This window comes from Sitophilus oryzae, unplaced genomic scaffold (genome assembly GCF_002938485.1).
Source record: "Sitophilus oryzae breed Bouriz unplaced genomic scaffold, Soryzae_2.0 scaffold_1512_pilon_pilon, whole genome shotgun sequence".
In the NCBI taxonomy this organism is placed as follows: domain Eukaryota; kingdom Metazoa; phylum Arthropoda; class Insecta; order Coleoptera; family Curculionidae; genus Sitophilus; species Sitophilus oryzae.
The window spans coordinates 1840836-1859303 of record NW_022146184.1 but is presented as its reverse complement, the minus strand read 5'-3'; the positions used below and the strand labels follow the sequence as shown (position 1 = coordinate 1859303).

The window sequence follows — 18468 nt, the reverse complement described above, 5'->3', positions numbered from 1 at the left end:
ATAGACAGATTCTTGAGTGATCGTTTTTTTAGCTGGGTTATTAGCTCTTTTTTGATAGCTGTTGTATGTGTTTTATCACTAGGTGCTCTAGATGTTGAAACAATGTGATTTGCTATCTGGTCCGGCGTGTGACAAAACTTTCAAGATTTGTCCGTTAACATGGTAGTGTGGCCTTTATATAATTATAATTAAAATAATTTACTGAGCGGTAGGCAGAACTTGGTTAATGAGAACACCGACTTTTCAGAGCGTAAATATAGATTATCGTTTACATATAAAAAAACAAAATATATCCAGCTAAAAATAGAAATTAAGGTATCGCACTTTTATGGTAAGAGTTCTTTCTGAATTCAGTTAATATACAATTCTACTACCACTTACCTTATTACGTCAACATCCGTCAGCATTTCATCAACAACAAGAACGTGTCGAAAACTTCATTGATCTCCTTGTAGATCTCCCACTTCGGTCTTGGATTCATTCTTTACATTAAACCACTCGACCGGTTATCACAGTGTTCTTTTAGATAGTTTAATATTTTAGTGAAAAGGTGAGAGTATCAAAATGCCGATTTTTCACAACACCTAACTATATTTAATATAAAAAAATAAATAAATGAAAATACAGAAAAAGATTTAACAAGACATTTATAATTAATGAAATAAAAAAAAGGAACGAAATTTAATCAAAAATAACTAATAAATGATATTAAAATTCAGAAATGATAAAGTTAAAAATACAAAATATTCTTCTTATTAGTCTAATCTAAATTATCTAAAATTAGCATACAATTCAAATCTCTCTTAGAATTTTCATTGCCAGAAAATTAATATGTCAAAAAAAATATTAACTGAACAATTGGATTTAAATTAGAATTTAATAAAAAGAACAATTGCAAAATAATCATTTGTGTGATGACATCTAACTTTTACTAAAGCCTTTAGAACAAACAGAAAGTCTTAAATCATTAATAAAAAAATATTAAAGAAAATCTAAAACAACAAATTAAAAATCTTTATACATGAAATGTTTAAAATTTCCTAACTTGAGAATTGAATATTTAAGAAAATCTTTAAATAGAAAACTTACTAAAATTATTAAAAAGAAACCACTGGATAATATAAGATCTACACGGAGTAAATTCGACCGTCTAATTTAAAAGTCAGTACCGAACTGATCCAAAAAACTATATTCCTAAATCTCGAAATCTTTAAAATGGGCGTTTAAAAAGAATAGGGAACCACCGAGCCATTCTCAAATCCTGTTCGGGTTCGTTTTTCAGGAACCGTCTGATTGGTCTGAGAAAACCTCAACTACCCTGTCGTTCCCGGTCTAGTTCGCCCTACATGTCACAGATGTCGTTACTATGACCATTTCTACATTATTTCCAAATTATTACTAATATCCGTGTAAATATTATAATTACCGTAAACACAATTACACATGATTAAATCTAACCCTAACTAAAGTATATTTTAAGGTCTGTCCTTAAAAAAAACCAAACAAATCACATTTATAATTTGATTTCATTAGATTCCGCTGTTTTAACTTATATGTTTATTTATTTCACATACTTTTGGATATTTTGGATAAAAAAGGAGGACAGTCCTTAACTTTCAGAATATCATTACGTGAACTTTACTTTAATATTTAAATTAATAATTATACTTGTTTTTATCCAAAATCTGTTTGTATTAGCCCGTGGGAGGTCTATCGTGAGAAGAGTGTCGTCTTAGGAGTTTTATTGCTTTCTAGGGGTTTTGCTTATATAATCTCGAAGTTAAAATTTAGGGTTTTACAGCCTTAATGACTGATACTAGTCGTTTCTAGCTGTTTCAAAGCAAGTATTATATTAATTTATGGACGTGGGATTTTACACCCAACAGAAAAATATTTAGTTTTTCCCAGAGAAACGGGTCCTTCATTCTAAACAGTTTTTACGATCTTCTGAAAGAATACCAATTTAAGGGCGGAAACACATGATACGTTTTTAACAAGCTAGGTTTGTTGTCTGCTCTAAAATATTCCATTACAGGCGTGACTAGCTCTCCCTGGTGGAGTATTTGAACGTGGAAGCCTGAAAGACACTGCAGCAGGAAAGTCTGAAAGAGGCTCCAGGCTTTTCTGCTGAAGTGTTTAAAGTCCATATTGGCAAGAGTTGCCAACCACCTCTCATATTGGCACCACCTCTCTGTGGTGGAGTATTTGAAGGTGGAAGCCTGAAAGACACTGCAGCAGGAAAGTCTGAAAGAGGCTCCAGGCTTTTCTGCTGAAGTGTTTAAAGTCCATATTGGCAAGAGTTGGCAACCACCTCTCATATTGGCACCACCTCTCTGTGGTGGAGTATTTGAACGTGGAAGCCTGAAAGACACTGCAGCAGGAAAGTCTGAAAGAGGCTCCAGGCTTTTCTGCTGAAGTGTTTAAAGTCCATATTGGCAAGAGTTGGCAACCACCTCTCATATTGGCACCACCTCTCTGTGGTGGAGTATTTGAAGGTGGAAGCCTGAAAGACACTGCAGCAGGAAAGTCTGAAAGAGGCTCCAGGCTTTTCTGCTGAAGTGTTTAAAGTCCATATTGGCAAGAGTTGGCAACCACCTCTCATATTGGCACCACCTCTCTGTGGTGGAGTATTTGAAGGTGGAAGCCTGAAAAGACACTGCAGCAGGAAAGTCTGAAAAGAGGCTCCAGGCTTTTCTGCTGAAGTGTTTAAAGTCCATATTGGCAAGAGTTGCCAACCACCTCTCATATTGGCACCACCTCTGTGGTGGAGTATTTGAAGGTGGAAGCCTGAAAGACACTGCAGCAGGAAAGTCTGAAAGAGGCTCCAGGCTTTTCTGCTGAAGTATTTAAAGTCCATATTGGCAAGAGTTGGCAACCACCTCTCATATTGGCACCACCTCTCTGTGGTGGAGTATTTGAAGGTGGAAGCCTGAAAAGACACTGCAGCAGGAAAGTCTGAAAGAGGCTCCAGGCTTTTCTGCTGAAGTGTTTAAAGTCCATATTGGCAAGAGTTGGCAACCACCTCTCATATTGGCACCACCTCTCTGTGGTGGAGTATTTGAAAGGTGGAAGTTCGAAAGACACTGCAGCAGGAAAGTCTGAAAGAGGCTCCAGGCTTTTCTGCTGAAGTGTTTAAAGTCCATATTGGCAAGAGTTGGCAACCACCTCTCATATTGGCACCACCTCTCTGTGGTGGAGTATTTGAACGTGGAAGCCTGAAAGACACTGCAGCAGGAAAGTCTGAAAGAGGCTCCAGGCTTTTCTGCTGAAGTGTTTAAAGTCCATATTGGCAAGAGTTGGCAACCACCTCTCATATTGGCACCACCTCTGTGGTGGAGTATTTGAAGGTGGAAGCCTGAAAGACACTGCAGCAGGAAAGTCTGAAAGAGGCTCCAGGCTTTTCTGCTGAAGTGTTTAAAGTCCATATTGGCAAGAGTTGGCAACCACCTCTCATATTGGCACCACCTCTCTGTGGTGGAGTATTTGAACGTGGAAGCCTGAAAGACACTGCAGCAGGAAAGTCTGAAAGAGGCTCCAGGCTTTTCTGCTGAAGTGTTTAAAGTCCATATTGGCAAGAGTTGGCAACCACCTCTCATATTGGCACCACCTCTCTGTGGTGGAGTATTTGAAGGTGGAAGCCTGAAAGACACTGCAGCAGGAAAGTCTGAAAGAGGCTCCAGGCTTTTCTGCTGAAGTGTTTAAAGTCCATATTGGCAAGAGTTGGCAACCACCTCTCATATTGGCACCACCTCTCTGTGGTGGAGTATTTGAAGGTGGAAGCCTGAAAGACACTGCAGCAGGAAAGTCTGAAAGAGGCTCCAGGCTTTTCTGCTGAAGTGTTTAAAGTCCATATTGGCAAGAGTTGCCAACCACCTCTCATATTGGCACCACCTCTCTGTGGTGGAGTATTTGAAGGTGGAAGCCTGAAAGACACTGCAGCAGGAAAGTCTGAAAGAGGCTCCAGGCTTTTCTGCTGAAGTGTTTAAAGTCCATATTGGCAAGAGTTGGCAACCACCTCTCATATTGGCACCACCTCTCTGTGGTGGAGTATTTGAAGGTGGAAGCCTGAAAGACACTGCAGCAGGAAAGTCTGAAAGAGGCTCCAGGCTTTTCTGCTGAAGTGTTTAAAGTCCATATTGGCAAGAGTTGGCAACCACCTCTCATATTGGCACCACCTCTCTGTGGTGGAGTATTTGAAGGTGGAAGCCTGAAAGACACTGCAGCAGGAAAGTCTGAAAGAGGCTCCAGGCTTTTCTGCTGAAGTGTTTAAAGTCCATATTGGCAAGAGTTGGCAACCACCTCTCATATTGGCACCACCTCTCTGTGGTGGAGTATTTGAAGGTGGAAGCCTGAAAAGACACTGCAGCAGGAAAGTCTGGAAAGAGGCTCCAGGCTTTTCTGCTGAAGTGTTTAAAGTCCATATTGGCAAGAGTTGGCAACCACCTCTCATATTGGCACCACCTCTCTGTGGTGGAGTATTTGAAGGTGGAAGCCTGAAAGACACTGCAGCAGGAAAGTCTGAAAGAGGCTCCAGGCTTTTCTGCTGAAGTGTTTAAAGTCCATATTGGCAAGAGTTGCCAACCACCTCTCATATTGGCACCACCTCTGTGGTGGAGTATTTGAAGGTGGAAGCCTGAAAGACACTGCAGCAGGAAAGTCTGAAAGAGGCTCCAGGCTTTTCTGCTGAAGTGTTTAAAGTCCATATTGGCAAGAGTTGGCAACCACCTCTCATATTGGCACCACCTCTCTGTGGTGGAGTATTTGAAGGTGGAAGCCTGAAAGACACTGCAGCAGGAAAGTCTGAAAGAGGCTCCAGGCTTTTCTGCTGAAGTGTTTAAAATCCATATTGGCAAGAGTTGGCAACCACCTCTCATATTGGCACCACCTCTCTCGTCGAGCAATATTAAGATTTCGCAGAATTTCATCCGCGAGTTCTGGATCATCATTATTTAAGTATTTCTCGTATTGGGTTGACTTTTTTTTAACCGTTAAGAAGTATGTTATATTTTTGGAAAGGTAATTTTAAATTCAATTCAACTAATTCAAAATATACAGGATGTGCCATATAAAAAATAAAATATAATTTTTAAATTATTAATTTTAAAAAAAAATATACTTAAACCATTAAATTCTACGTAAAAATGTGCTTTGGAAATGTTTTCACAAAAATACAAAATTTTCCATAGCAAGAAGTTATAGAGATTTTTTAAAAATGCACATTTTTGAAAAACACCCCGTAACTCCGAAACGGTACCAGATATCGATTTACCCTCATGTTTTTGATAAAAATTGAACTCGATATTAGTTTTCGTCTATCTCCTATAAAAAGGGTGTTTCCCTATAAAACGGCCAATTTTACCCACCCTGTACACTAGCCTGGGACACCCTGTATTAGAGGGCCGAATAAAAGTTCAGTTCAGAAAGAATGTTGTCAAAATTTTGTTAAGTGAAAATGTCCACAATTCAAAAATAGCTAAAAACAAAAAAAAATCAAAAATAGCCGCCATGGACATATTATATTGTATTTTCACTAAACTGTGATATTATATGGCATTAACACGGATAATGTTATGTATTCGTTTGATATTGTTGGCCATATTTTATTTAGGCTAAAAAAGTTTTTTTTTATCTCTTGTAAAATTCAGTTTTTGTGCCTATATGCCTGATTACAGATCATTCGCCATTTTGTCATGTAGATTTATGTTGAACTTTTTTTTAAATTATAGTTTTTTAATAATGTTCAATATTGTTTAAATATACACGGTTTTTTCGTCATAAAACTTCTTCAACATAAAAGTAAATTAATATGTAATTATAAAAGTTAAAAAGTGAAGATTTTTTGTTTCTGTCCGATCAAAGGGGTGATAATGCAAAAAACATAAAAACATTCTTAACAGAAATATAAATAATGACTTATTTAAAAAAAAAACAATACTTTTACTGGATAGCTTTATTTTATCGAGGATGTTTTTTTGAAAGGTGTTTAATTTTTTGAAATACGTAATCAAGCGTAAAAGTTACAAGATATGACAACGTTACTTCTTTTTCGTTTTAAAGTATCAATCTGTGGTATTATGTCGTTCTCTTGCTGATTGGTTGAGTAAGAGAGAGACGAAAAGTTTAAATCTGACATTTAAAGGTTTCTAATATAGGAATGGGTATTTTTTTTTCTGTGAACTTTGTTTATGATCAAATGATTATTGCATTTCAATTTATACGTTTTTATTTTTATCATATTATAGAACAAAAATAAATATAATTAAATATTTGGTACGAGTGTCTAGGCTTCTATGTGTTAATATCCCGTTATTTACTAGCCGTCAATGCAATGGTGGGATATTTAACATTGTTATTTTTTTTATAGTTTTAAATTCCAAATAAATATATCAATTTGTTTAATAATACTAGTAAAATAGCATTTTTATTAATTTACAGTACCATCATTTGAATGTTTTTATATTAGATAATAATTTTAATTTTAAGATTTCTATACGATCAATATTCTGCACCGGCAACGCCGCACATTCAGTTTAGAAAACTGAGTTCCTCTATGGAATTTTCTACCTACTTTTCGTTATATTTCAATCTGTGATTTCAATCACAATTTCAATATTTCTCTAGTTACCTATTCACCAGTTATTCACTTTCACAAAAGATTATTTCTCTCTGTTCACAAATTTATCTAATCATTTATATGCTTTTATTTGTTCTAATCCTGTTTTCAGTTGCTTACTTTGAATAATGTTATAGAACTTGAACGCAATTTGGAATAAATCAACAGGTAAAATATGTAGTTTTTAAACTTGTTGGTAGATTAAATTTCATTTACAGAATAGGTGTTAGATTATAACATTTGGTACACCTAATATGTGATCGATATATTCGTATTATTAATATTAGCCAACAATTTAATTTAAACTTTGGTTTATCAAAACAATCACACATACTTTATATAGGCATATCACGCCCCAATTTTTGATCGTCCTTCCATAATGCAACTTAATTCAAACGATCAATTCGTGTGATTAAATTTTTGTTGATAGTACTTATCTATGTATCGTTATTTTAGTGTAATTTACTGGAAATAACAAAAACACGTTTCATATTTGACTTATCTTATCGTTAATTTTCGAATTTTAGGTTATAATTCCATCTTCTATCTGTCACTAGACGTAGTGTTTAAAAATATTCGAATTGATAACTATTTTCTGATATGATACCTAAAGTTTAATTGAAGAAGAAAAACTAATTAAACAAAGAAAAAGTCGGTAGAATTTCGGATAATTATGGATTTTGTCGAGGTCAATGGAGCCGAGTACTACAGAAGACGAGTTTGTAGGTTTAATTTAAGAGGAATGTGTAGATTTGGTAGCAATTGTCGAAACATACACGAAGATCCAGTAAAAGATAAAGAGAAAGTTAAAACACCACAAAAGAAAACCAATTCAAACTCTCCTGTAATTTCCCCTAAAGTATGTGACATTTATTGCTTTAATTTACTGTTATACATGAACTGTATTTGTTTATGATTTTACAGAGTGCTGCTTCATCATCAGGACAGACTCCTAGATGTGCAAAGAACCTCACAAATAAATTTGGCCCAAGTAGTAGTTCATCAAATGAAGCGATTGATTTAGTTAGAAAAGCCCAGTCAGCTGAAAAATCATGCGGTATTTGTTTCGATACAATCTTAGAAAAAGTTAAAGTCATTGAACAAAAGTTCGGAATTTTGCCCAATTGCAATCATTGTTATTGTTTCACCTGCATAACAAAATGGAGGAAAACAAAGGAGTTTGATTTCAGTGTAGCCAAAGCTTGCCCGGAGTGTCGTATTGCATCAGGTATTTGTTTTTTAATATTTATAATGACTAAGTAAAGGTGGATTCTCACATACAGTACTGTGCATTAACTGTGGGCAGACTGTAAATTTTATTAAAAAATAGGATAAACCTGTAAAATAAATTCAGTAAAATAAAATCTTTATAAGATGAAGGGTCCAGGGGAATAAATTGATAAGCGCTAATTTTTTAATTTTAGGTTTTTACAATATTATAGTAGGTCTAACTGGTTTCTACGAAATGTATAAACTGTGCAAAAATCCTATGATATATGCCTAGTAAAATTATAGAATACACGGAAAGAACCTAATAACTATCAGCCGTCTGGTGCTCTCCTGCAAAATTAGTAAAATGGCGCTTATCATGTTTTTCCCTGTGGACCCTTCAAATATAATCTATAAATAATATACAGGGTGTTTCAAAAAACATGTGCCATCCCTCGTGGGAAGATTCCTCACTAAAATGAATTCTTCATATCAACATAGGTCCGATTTTGCTTTGTTTCGTAGCTACAGGGTGTTAAAGTTTTAATATTTTTTCGATTTATTATAATTTTCTTCTAAGTATTTTCAGCGTCTCGAATGAAATTTTGAGGATAAAAGTTACTATAAATGCGACATATTTCAAAGCTACAAAAGTGTCGACATATTCACCAGGAACGTGTATATGGGTTATCACTGGAATTTTTTTTTAAAAAAAGTATGTACGCCACTGACTTTTTTTCTCTTGTTAGCGAAATAGTGTAAGCAGTTTAATGCCGATTAAAAGTTGTCTCTTGATATCTTGTCGATTTCGGCCTTCTCGACAAACGCCATTTTATGGATTTGTTATGATCCAAGCCTAATAACAACCTTTAAAATTATTAATTTCATTAACTTGCGAAAGTTTTAAATAAGTACTCTTTGATTCCCCATCAAAAAAATATGAAAAAAATTCCATAAACATGGGTATGAAAATGCATAATTTTAGAGTTACAGGATGTTAAAATTTTTAAAATTAGGTTTTTTGTAATTATTTTAAATACCATTATTTTTTTATTTGAAATTATTGCTGTAGGTTGGACTAATAGTAATAATAACTAATAGCCTTGTATATGAATTTTTAAAGTAGCTCAACCTAAGACGTTAATGGATGTAAAGCACCAGATGGCGGGGCGTATTTCACAGTCTTTTACTACAGAAAAATATTTTTTGTCACTCTGAATTTTGAAGCGACCAATAAAAACAGTGAAAATAAAAATCGATAATTTTCGGACTGTGCCAATTGGTTACTAATCGACCAGATACTTTTTATCTATTAGATATGCTATAAAAGCTGGTAATTAATCAATTCGACCATTGTAAATACGCGACAAATTCCGCAACGCCGACGAGGCCGATGCTTTTCACTGATAAGAAAAAAAATGTTTGTTTAGATAATTTTCGAGATATTTTTCTTTCTGAATGCACATTTTTAAAGTATTTTATATTCTTTGTCCGCTTGATCTATTATACTGGTCGCACGTATCGATTCTTGTAGTTTTAAAAAATGTTCTTATTTCCTTGTAGTTGTAGTGGTTGTAGTGTAAAATTAGATTAATTTTATTAAGTTTAATTATAATGTTTAGTGTAGAATACCAGAAATAGTTTAGTAGTGTTTTTATAGTTTATTATTTTGTAGTTAAGTAGTAGGTGAAGGGATAATTTGGGTATTTTTTCTTTTTGTTTTTCTTCTAATTGTAATAATTCTATTAAGTATTGTGATAGATACACTATATCTTCCTTCAATTTCGTTGAAAAGTGCGTTATCATATAATTTTGGTTTTCTGGTAGTAGAATATACGAAAAAAAGATCTGATCAAATTTATTTTAAATTAAATTAATCGAGTCTTATTAATTAAATTAATCTAGTCAAATAATAATAACAGTTAGTTTCTATTAGTTTCTAAATACTATACAGGGTGAGTTTCCTACGATCGATGTTCTCTATGGGTATCTCGGAAACTACTGGAGATAGAGAGTAGGTTAAATGGGGAAAGAATATTGCAGTTTTGTGGGGTCATAAATATGCGCCTTTCGGATTTTTCGGAGAAGTTCAAGGCTTACTAGATATTTCGAAAAAAACAAATTTTGGCTATTTTAAAACTTGTCTCTAATTCCATTATAATCTACCGTATGATCGAATAAAAACGGCTTCAACGAGGGCTATGAAATGAAAATCGCTGTCATTTTATATGTAAAATTATATGGGAAATATATATCATCGATCGTCATTTCATAGCCATCGCTGACGCCATTTTTATTCGATCATACGGTATTTTAGACAAAAAGTTTTCAGATAAAAGTTTTAGATAATGACATACCTAATGAGTTTGTGTTTTCTGTTTTTTTTCGTAAAGCCTGTCATTTTTGACATATGACACAAACATTATGTTTTTTTTTAAATGGGAACCATAGTTGACCATGACTTCATAAAAAGCTCCATTTTTTTTCTCTCCAAGTTATAGCCAATTCTTTTCTTTCTTGGCTAATTTCCATACCAATAATACCATGCCAGTTAGTTGGCATCAAAAATGTAAAAAGTTTTATGTTTTAAAAAAAAAATATCGTAAAATTCGTAAAGTACTCAATTTAAAATAAAATAATCTAAGAATGAAATGATTCTTTTATAAACCTGTATTAAATCAAATTAAAATAGGTATGTAACTTTTTTTTAATATTAATTAACAGCCAATTAGCATTATCATAAATTATAAATAATGTACCAACATATCGAAATAATAACTTCTTTGTTAATACGGTTTAGAATTCTTAAAATAACAGGCAAAAATAATCCACAATTTACAATAAAATAAAAGTTTCGTTTAAATTTCTTAATCAGCTGATCACTATTAAAGTTCGCAGAAACCCGGGCTATTTTATTACATTACTCTGAGGAAAATAACGAAAATAATCGATATTTTTGACTCCGCCCCGAAAGGTTCACGATTTGTCCTCGAGTTGGCAGCACATTTTGTCTAGTCGGTTGATCAACTTTAAGAATATATAAACAAGGCTAATAGTAATAATATTTAATAATAAATTAGGTAAAATATATAATTTATTAATTTTATTTTTATTATTAATTAATATTATTAATTTTATTCTCATGATCATCTCATCAAGGAGGCCGAATTTTAATTGGCATTAAACATATTTACACAATTTTGATATCCAAAGAAAAAAAGTCAGTGGCGCACATGTTTTTTTTGAAAAATACTCGAGTGATAACCCATATGCACGTCCCTGATGAATTTATCGACACTTTTTTAGCGGTAAAATATGTAGCACTTATAGTAACTTTTACCCTCAAAATTTCATTCGAATCACTAAAAGTACTTGGAAGAAAATTATAATAAATCTAAGATTATTAAGACTTTATCACCCTGTAGCTACTAAACAAAGCACAATCAGACCTATGTTGATATGAAAAATTCATCTTATTTTTACGTGAGAAATCTCCCCACGAGAGATGGCATATGTAACTGTATACAGGGTGTTTCAAAAAAAGGTTTTTTGTAATTATCTCAAATACTATTATTTTTTTATTTGAAATCGTTGTAAGTTGGACTAATAGTAATAATATTTAATAATAAATTAGGTAAAATATATAATTTATTAATTTTGCTTTAATTTTAATTTTATTAATTGTGGTTAATAAAATTGCGTTTATCTCCTCAAGGAGGCCGAATTCGACAAAATATCAAGAGAGAACTTAATTGGCATTAAACGACCTACACAATTTTGATATGAAAAGAAAAAAGTCAGTGCCGCACATGTTTTTTATGCATGTCGCTGATGAATTTATCGACACTTTTTTAGCATTAGAATATGTAGTACATATAGTTACTTTTACCCTCAAAATTTCATTCGAATCGGTAGAAGTACTTGGAAGAAAATTATAATAAATCGAAAAATTATTAAGACTCTAACACCCTGTAGCTACGAAACAAAGCAGAATCAGACCTATGTTGATATGAAAAATTCATCTTAGTGAGGAATCTTCCCACGAGAGATGGCACATGTTTTTTGAAACACCCTGTATATAATAAATAGTATAATGTACGAATACACCAAATTCAAACTTCACCGCTTAAATTTTATCAATTTTTTATTAGCAAAGTACAAAAGACGCTATGTGCATCAACGCCAAAACGAATCTAACCTAACCCCCAAAACTCCAGCTGGCTTCCTTATATTATTTTCTTATTTTCGGTATTTCCCAGCGCCTTCGCCAAACTACCAATAACCTTCTGCACTGAATCTTTTAAGGGTTACAATAATAAACATATTATAGAGAGCGCTTAACAAAGCGCTCTCTTTAAAATAGAATGCACCATTCGCAAGTGCAAGAAAAGTTGCAGCAAACATTCCACAATGCGCACGCATTATAGTTGCTGAGTTGCTAACTTTACTTGCCTGTCTGTAAAACGGCCAAGAAAGAAAGCTTATAGAATATCTATTTCTGTTTTAGACTATGTGTACCCGAGCCGGATATGGTTCGAGGAGAAAGCCGAAAAGGACACCTTCATCGCCAACGAGCGCTCGCGCATGCAGAAGATCCACTGCCGCTACTACAACCGCGGCACGGGGCGCTGCCCCTTCGGCAACACCTGCGTCTACCTGCACGCCCTGCCCGACGGCACCAAGATGGACGTGGGTCCGCCCAAGCCGCGCCGCCGACGCGCCTCTGTCGACCCGGACCTGGTGCACGAGATCCTCTACTGGCTGAACGACGACGACGTGTTCGACTGGGACGAGGACGACGATCTGGACCTGGACGACCCCACCATCGCCATGCAGCTGTACGACCGGGGCGACATTAGGCGCTACATGGCGCTGGACAGGCTGATGAACATGACATCGTCCGACTCGGATTCGGACGACTACGGGTATAGTGAACTGTTCGCTTAGGTACCGAGCCTGACGCTCGCCTCCGTCTTGTTTGTTAAGAGTGATTTTTATACCCCATCTTTTTCGTTTTATTTAAGGTATCTTACTCGTTATTGTCGTAGATCGGGGGTGACTGTACTCGGCCTCCGGTCGTACTTATATTTCTTAGCGATTAATAAAATTAACTACACCCATGGACGCGTTAATGATTGTTCCTATTTTTTATTTATTATTTCAAGTACTTTTTTGTTTCAGACACAGTTCATATACAGTCATAATCATTCTAAATCTGCGGTATAAATTTTAATGCGAATTGATACATTTTTTCTATGAGGGATTGTGCATCAAATAATTGCTTCCTATATTGAACTATTACCCCCATAAACCAGAATATTTAAATAAATAAATACAGGGTGTTCCTTAATGACATGCTAATATTTAAGGAGATGATTCTTGAACCTAAATTTAGAAAAAACTAATGTTATAGAACCTTCGGCATTTACCCTGCGGATAAAAACTTCGTGTTTGTGTGGTGGATCAAGTCTATGGCAGGCCAAGCCTCTCACAGGCCATATCCGCAGAATTAGATCTGATCTTAACGATAAGATTCGGGAACTTGTAACGTTATTTCTTTCAAAGCGACTGTTATTAGTTATTCCGATAAACATTTATCTATATAAAAACTGCTATAAAACGATTAAAAAAAAGATTTAATTGGCAAGCCAAATTGGGCCCCAAAAAGTCCAGACACCAAGTCTGCAGGCTAAATCTTCTGGTGTATGAGGGGCTATTAATATATTTATCAATGATCGAACTTAATATTTCAAATTGTATTGCTGTGCCCTCTTAATTCAATTCTATAACCTTTATGTTCATCTTTAACCAGCGTACGTGGAAACTGGCAACATTGCATTAATTTATTTCTCTGTCTATCAACAGTTTTTATTACGGGTCTACTTCTTCTGTCTTTGTCAGCACGCATTAAAATAAAGACGTTTCGTTAGGTTAGTGTGAATATATTTATAGAATAAGCTGTTAAGTAATTTAATTCCGATTTTAATGTATTAAATAAACAGTGTACTTCATATTGAATGAATAAAAAAACCGAAAGTTACTAACTGAAAGTTACTACGTTAAAACGGTACAATTTAGTAACGAATATCATCCATGGATACAAAGGTTTTTGGGCATTGTTTGCTAGTACAATTTATGAGTTTTTCACTACTTTTTGATATTGAAACACATGCTATATAGAAATTAGTAGTTTTACTCAATTATATATATATAAAAGGATCAGTCTAGTAATTAAATTCATTCTTTCTGGAACTGTGAGTAACATGATTATAAATAACTGATAAAGGTTTTTTTTAAATTTAATCTACCTAATCTTTTGAGTTTTGTATGACTTTTTAAAAGTAAACATTTCCTATATTAAAAATGACAAGCTATAAGCCAGAATTATCCGTGGATACAGACATTTTCATGTATATTGGTTTTTATTTAGTAGAACAAGCACTTTTTGACATAGAAAAAGTTTATATTATGGCTAATTTACATGTATCCAGTAAGTGGCGCCACTTGCACTGGTACACCATGACTGACATAGTGGTGCCACTACCATGCCAATCCTGGGATATAGTCTATAAAATGAATAACTTTGAATTTTGGCCATTATTTTTTACCAACATTTCAAATATAAAAGCCCTCTGTCCAAAAAGTTACTGATATTCTTTAAAATGAGTGCCTGAACGAATCAGATAGGTAACTCTTTTTACTTTCGTGAAATAGAAAAGGAAAATAATAAAACAAGTGATAGTTCTTCCTCTTCTTGCAAAAATCAACGCGAAATGTCATAATTGACAAAAGTAAAATGTCATCAGCCTTTGATATTTCTAAATATCAGACCAATGCCGTCTCTAATAGAACAGCCTTGGAGCGAGATTTATGACGTCACGCTAGTTAGATACCACGGATTAATAAATATGTTGTAGAATACACGGAAAACATAATTATTCCTCGTATTTTTGGTTTGTATTTTAAAAATGATATAGTTTACATGAACTATACATAATATTCAGTTAATAAATACAATATATATATATACCTATTTATAGTAATAAATATTTTGGCAAATAAACTATGAACCATACAAATGCATCAAATGTTTTACAATATACAAATAATGAATAGGTACATAAGATAATGGGTAAAATGTAAAATATATTTTAAATTTTGGGGTTTGAAAATCGATCTAATTTAACAAAAAACATTCAATATCTACTAATAGTGAGGTATTATTATTTGCATTCACAAAATTTATATGTACATTTTGCAAGCATCAATGTGCGAAAAATTATATCTGCAAATAATACAATATCATAGAAAAAAAGGCGTCAGCGATGGCTATGAAATGAAGATCGCTGTCATTTTATATGTAAAATTATTCTAAAATTTTTGATTTTTTGGGATTTAGGTTCGGGAAAAACGCTGATTAAGTTTTCATTTGGTTTTTCATTTTAATTTTTTTTGTTTAAAAAAAAACGTTATAGCTAACGTTTATAGCCTTCATCAGTGTTCTGTCATATGAAAAAAATAGTGTCGAATATAATCCAAAAAATTACATATACGAGGAATGTTTTCCATGTATTCTACAACATAATTAATCCGTAGTATCTAACTAGCGTGACGTCAGAAATCTCGCTCCGAGGCTGTTCTATTAGAGACGGCATTGCAGCAGCATGGCCCGCAAGTTGCTAACCTAATAAAACTAACACTAGAAAAGCCCGCGGGAACTGTCAAATTCAAAGTTATTCGTTTCACAGACTATACCAGTAAAAGTTATTGAATTTGTATTTTTGATTGATTGATCATTGGCTAACATCAACAAGTTTTTAGAACAAATGGTGTTTCAAAATTAAGTTTTTTTTATGCAAAATGCGGTAATACTGTGTGATGAGAAATATGTATAATTTAGTAAGTTGATAATGCAGAACTTTTTGAAAATACTTCATCGTTATCTATAGAGAATTTTGATTTTTTTCAAGATTTGGTATTGAGTTGGAAAAAGAAAAAAATGTACGTTTCCTGAAATATAGAGATCGGCCTGGCAGAAATTATCATCGATTACTCTTCCAATGTCCACTATGACATTTTTCTCTTATTTATTTCTGAAAGATAAATCTTATTGTTTTTTCTTTTATAAAGAATGTAGTTATTAAAGTTTTGTTTTTGGAGTAATAGGTGCCATTCAGAGGTGTAAAATTCGCGAAAGTTAAGTATTTTTTGGAGTAAATAATATAATTTTGGGAGTTTATTATAAAATATTTTTTTGTTTGTGAGCTGTAATTTTTTTTTTCGAGGCCTGCTCATACTAAAGTTTTATATGTAAAGCAATCTATAGAATTTGTAAATTAATTTAAAATTGCATGATAACGGTTAATATTCTGACCTAGGAGAATATAATATATTAATTTTTACAGATACACTAGTAATTTTTTTCTGAGTCACTGATAAAGTGATTCAGATTAAGTGAATATATAATAATTTTAAATATTCTTTTTAAAGGCAAAGAATAATTGTTAAAGAAACAAACGAAAAATACTTTATCAATACATTTTTTTTGCAAAGAACTAATTAATTTTTGATGGACAAGGATTAATCATTAAACAAAAATATTTCTTTGTGGACAGGGGTTAAAATATATTTTTATTAATTTACTATTGAAGCACATAAAAGAATAATTCCTAGATTATTAGTGATATACATATATTCTACTAAAAAAAAGCGATTAATCTCATATTTTGTATATTCTGTAAATAGTATTTTTATTATTAGTTTCACACAGACATTCATTGATTGAACCCTTTCATTGTAAATATTTTTAAAATTAATGTGTTAAATATTTGTAAAATAGGAGCAGTATTTTTTTGAGGAATTGTTATACATATCTAATCAATTTTAATGGAAAATACTGCACAATAGGATTAGATAGCAATTACGACACAAAAGGGGAATTATTTGTTACTAAAAAAATAGTTATTGTTTTCGAAGATTATTTTATCACTTATTTATGTTGGATATTTAAAACCAGTTACACTAACTTATTTTTTACATTCATATTTTTTTAATCCCTCATATCACTAGCTTTGTTTAGTTTTTCTCAGTAAATAATATTAAATATTTTTAATTATTATTATAATCTTTGTTCTCATGCCATAAATTAATTTCTGTGATATATTTATATTGCTTGACATATGAAACTTTATGAATCAATTACAATTTATTAAACTAATGCAGTAATGCCAAACGAATAGTATACATTTAGCGTTCTGATGCGTAGTTATTTATTTTTGTCCATGGGTGTACAATAAAAATAAGCTGTTTCCTGTCGATAGTTATTATTTTGTTAGGATTGGAACAGTAAAAATGTACTTGTCTAGTTATTGTTTTTTATTTTTGTCCCATATAGTATATTTATTTATTAAACCTAATATATTATTATTTCAGGTTTGCATATTCTGCCGGTTTATATTGTAGAGAATATGTACAGGGTGTCCCATTTTAGTGTGTTTTACAGGGTTTCTTGTTTATGGAGATTTATGAGTAGAGGTACAAAGATGCGGTTTTCACATTTAGTGTGCTACTTTTTATGAAACTAAAAATGTTATACACAGATTTGTTCTTGGTTTCTGAAATACAGGGCGAATTTGAAAATGTTGCATTTTTCGACCTCCCTTGTATTTTTTGGTTATCTTCCCACCAGGCAAAAAACCTCACATTACATTTGCAACATTGCCGTCAATCCCCAAACAGTTTGCTTTGTAATGTTGATTTCTAAACGTTGTGTCGTGATTGATGAAACCTTGCTACAGAAACATTGTTTTTTTGAATGGTGATTTTCAAAACACCCTGTATACATTTTTAAAAAATCTAAAATATGAAAATTTTTCAGAATAAATAAACACCTAAATATTGAAACGTAATAACGTACTGAAACATACGGCGCCATAATATCTCGACCTCCGCCCGTTATGCTCGTAACAGGTTGAAGAACAATGTATCTAAAACAACTGATGCGTTATTCTCCAATCTGTTTCGAGCCTCCATCGACAATCGACCGATGCAGCAGCGTTCCTTTCCCACTCCTGTTATCTCGACCGCCAGGCGTTATGCCCGCAACTGTTTCAAAAAACCTGCTTCTTTTATATCCTATTATTTTTAAGCTGTTGCAAACCCAATACGACCATCGACGGCGTCGACTGAAGCAGCTACGTTCTCCGTAGCGCATTCCCCACTCCGTTGTCCGTTGTCTCGCCGCCTGTATCGATGGTTGACGAAATAACATGTTTTCCATCGATACTAGTTGTTTTTTGGAATTGCTTCGAGCAGTATAGAATTTCGTGGTGGTGCAGAGCGCCGACTTCGTTTTTTGTTTCACGAGCGGCCGATCTCTACGTGTCGTTATTTTATATCTGTTATTTTTTAGAAGTAGTAACGGTTGCGTTATGTTATTTCTAAATAATTGTTATAAAATAACAGATAGTTAAATAACAACCCATCACTACCAGGGGCGCTATTCTGTAAAATCGTCGGTATCGGTAAGTTACGACAGCTCTCGATACGTATTTTTATATAGCGTATATAGTAAAAAGGGTGTTAATTGTTGTTGTCATAGTTACCGATCGGTCCCATGGCAGATATCGCAAATTTGTACCGACAAA

The 18468-nt window shown here is 33.2% G+C and overlaps 1 protein-coding gene across 1 annotated transcript; it reads left to right on the top strand.

Moving 5' to 3' along the window:
- Positions 1–6571: 6571 nt before the first annotated feature.
- LOC115878466 (probable E3 ubiquitin-protein ligase makorin-1) lies at positions 6572–13870 on the top strand. The gene is made up of 4 exons (XM_030894984.1): positions 6572–6781; positions 7141–7472; positions 7538–7841; positions 12330–13870. Exons 2-4 carry the CDS (start codon positions 7287–7289, stop codon positions 12767–12769), a joined length of 930 nt encoding a protein of 309 aa, XP_030750844.1. The 5' UTR covers positions 6572–6781; positions 7141–7286; the 3' UTR covers positions 12770–13870.
- The last annotated feature ends 4598 nt before the right edge of the window (positions 13871–18468 follow it).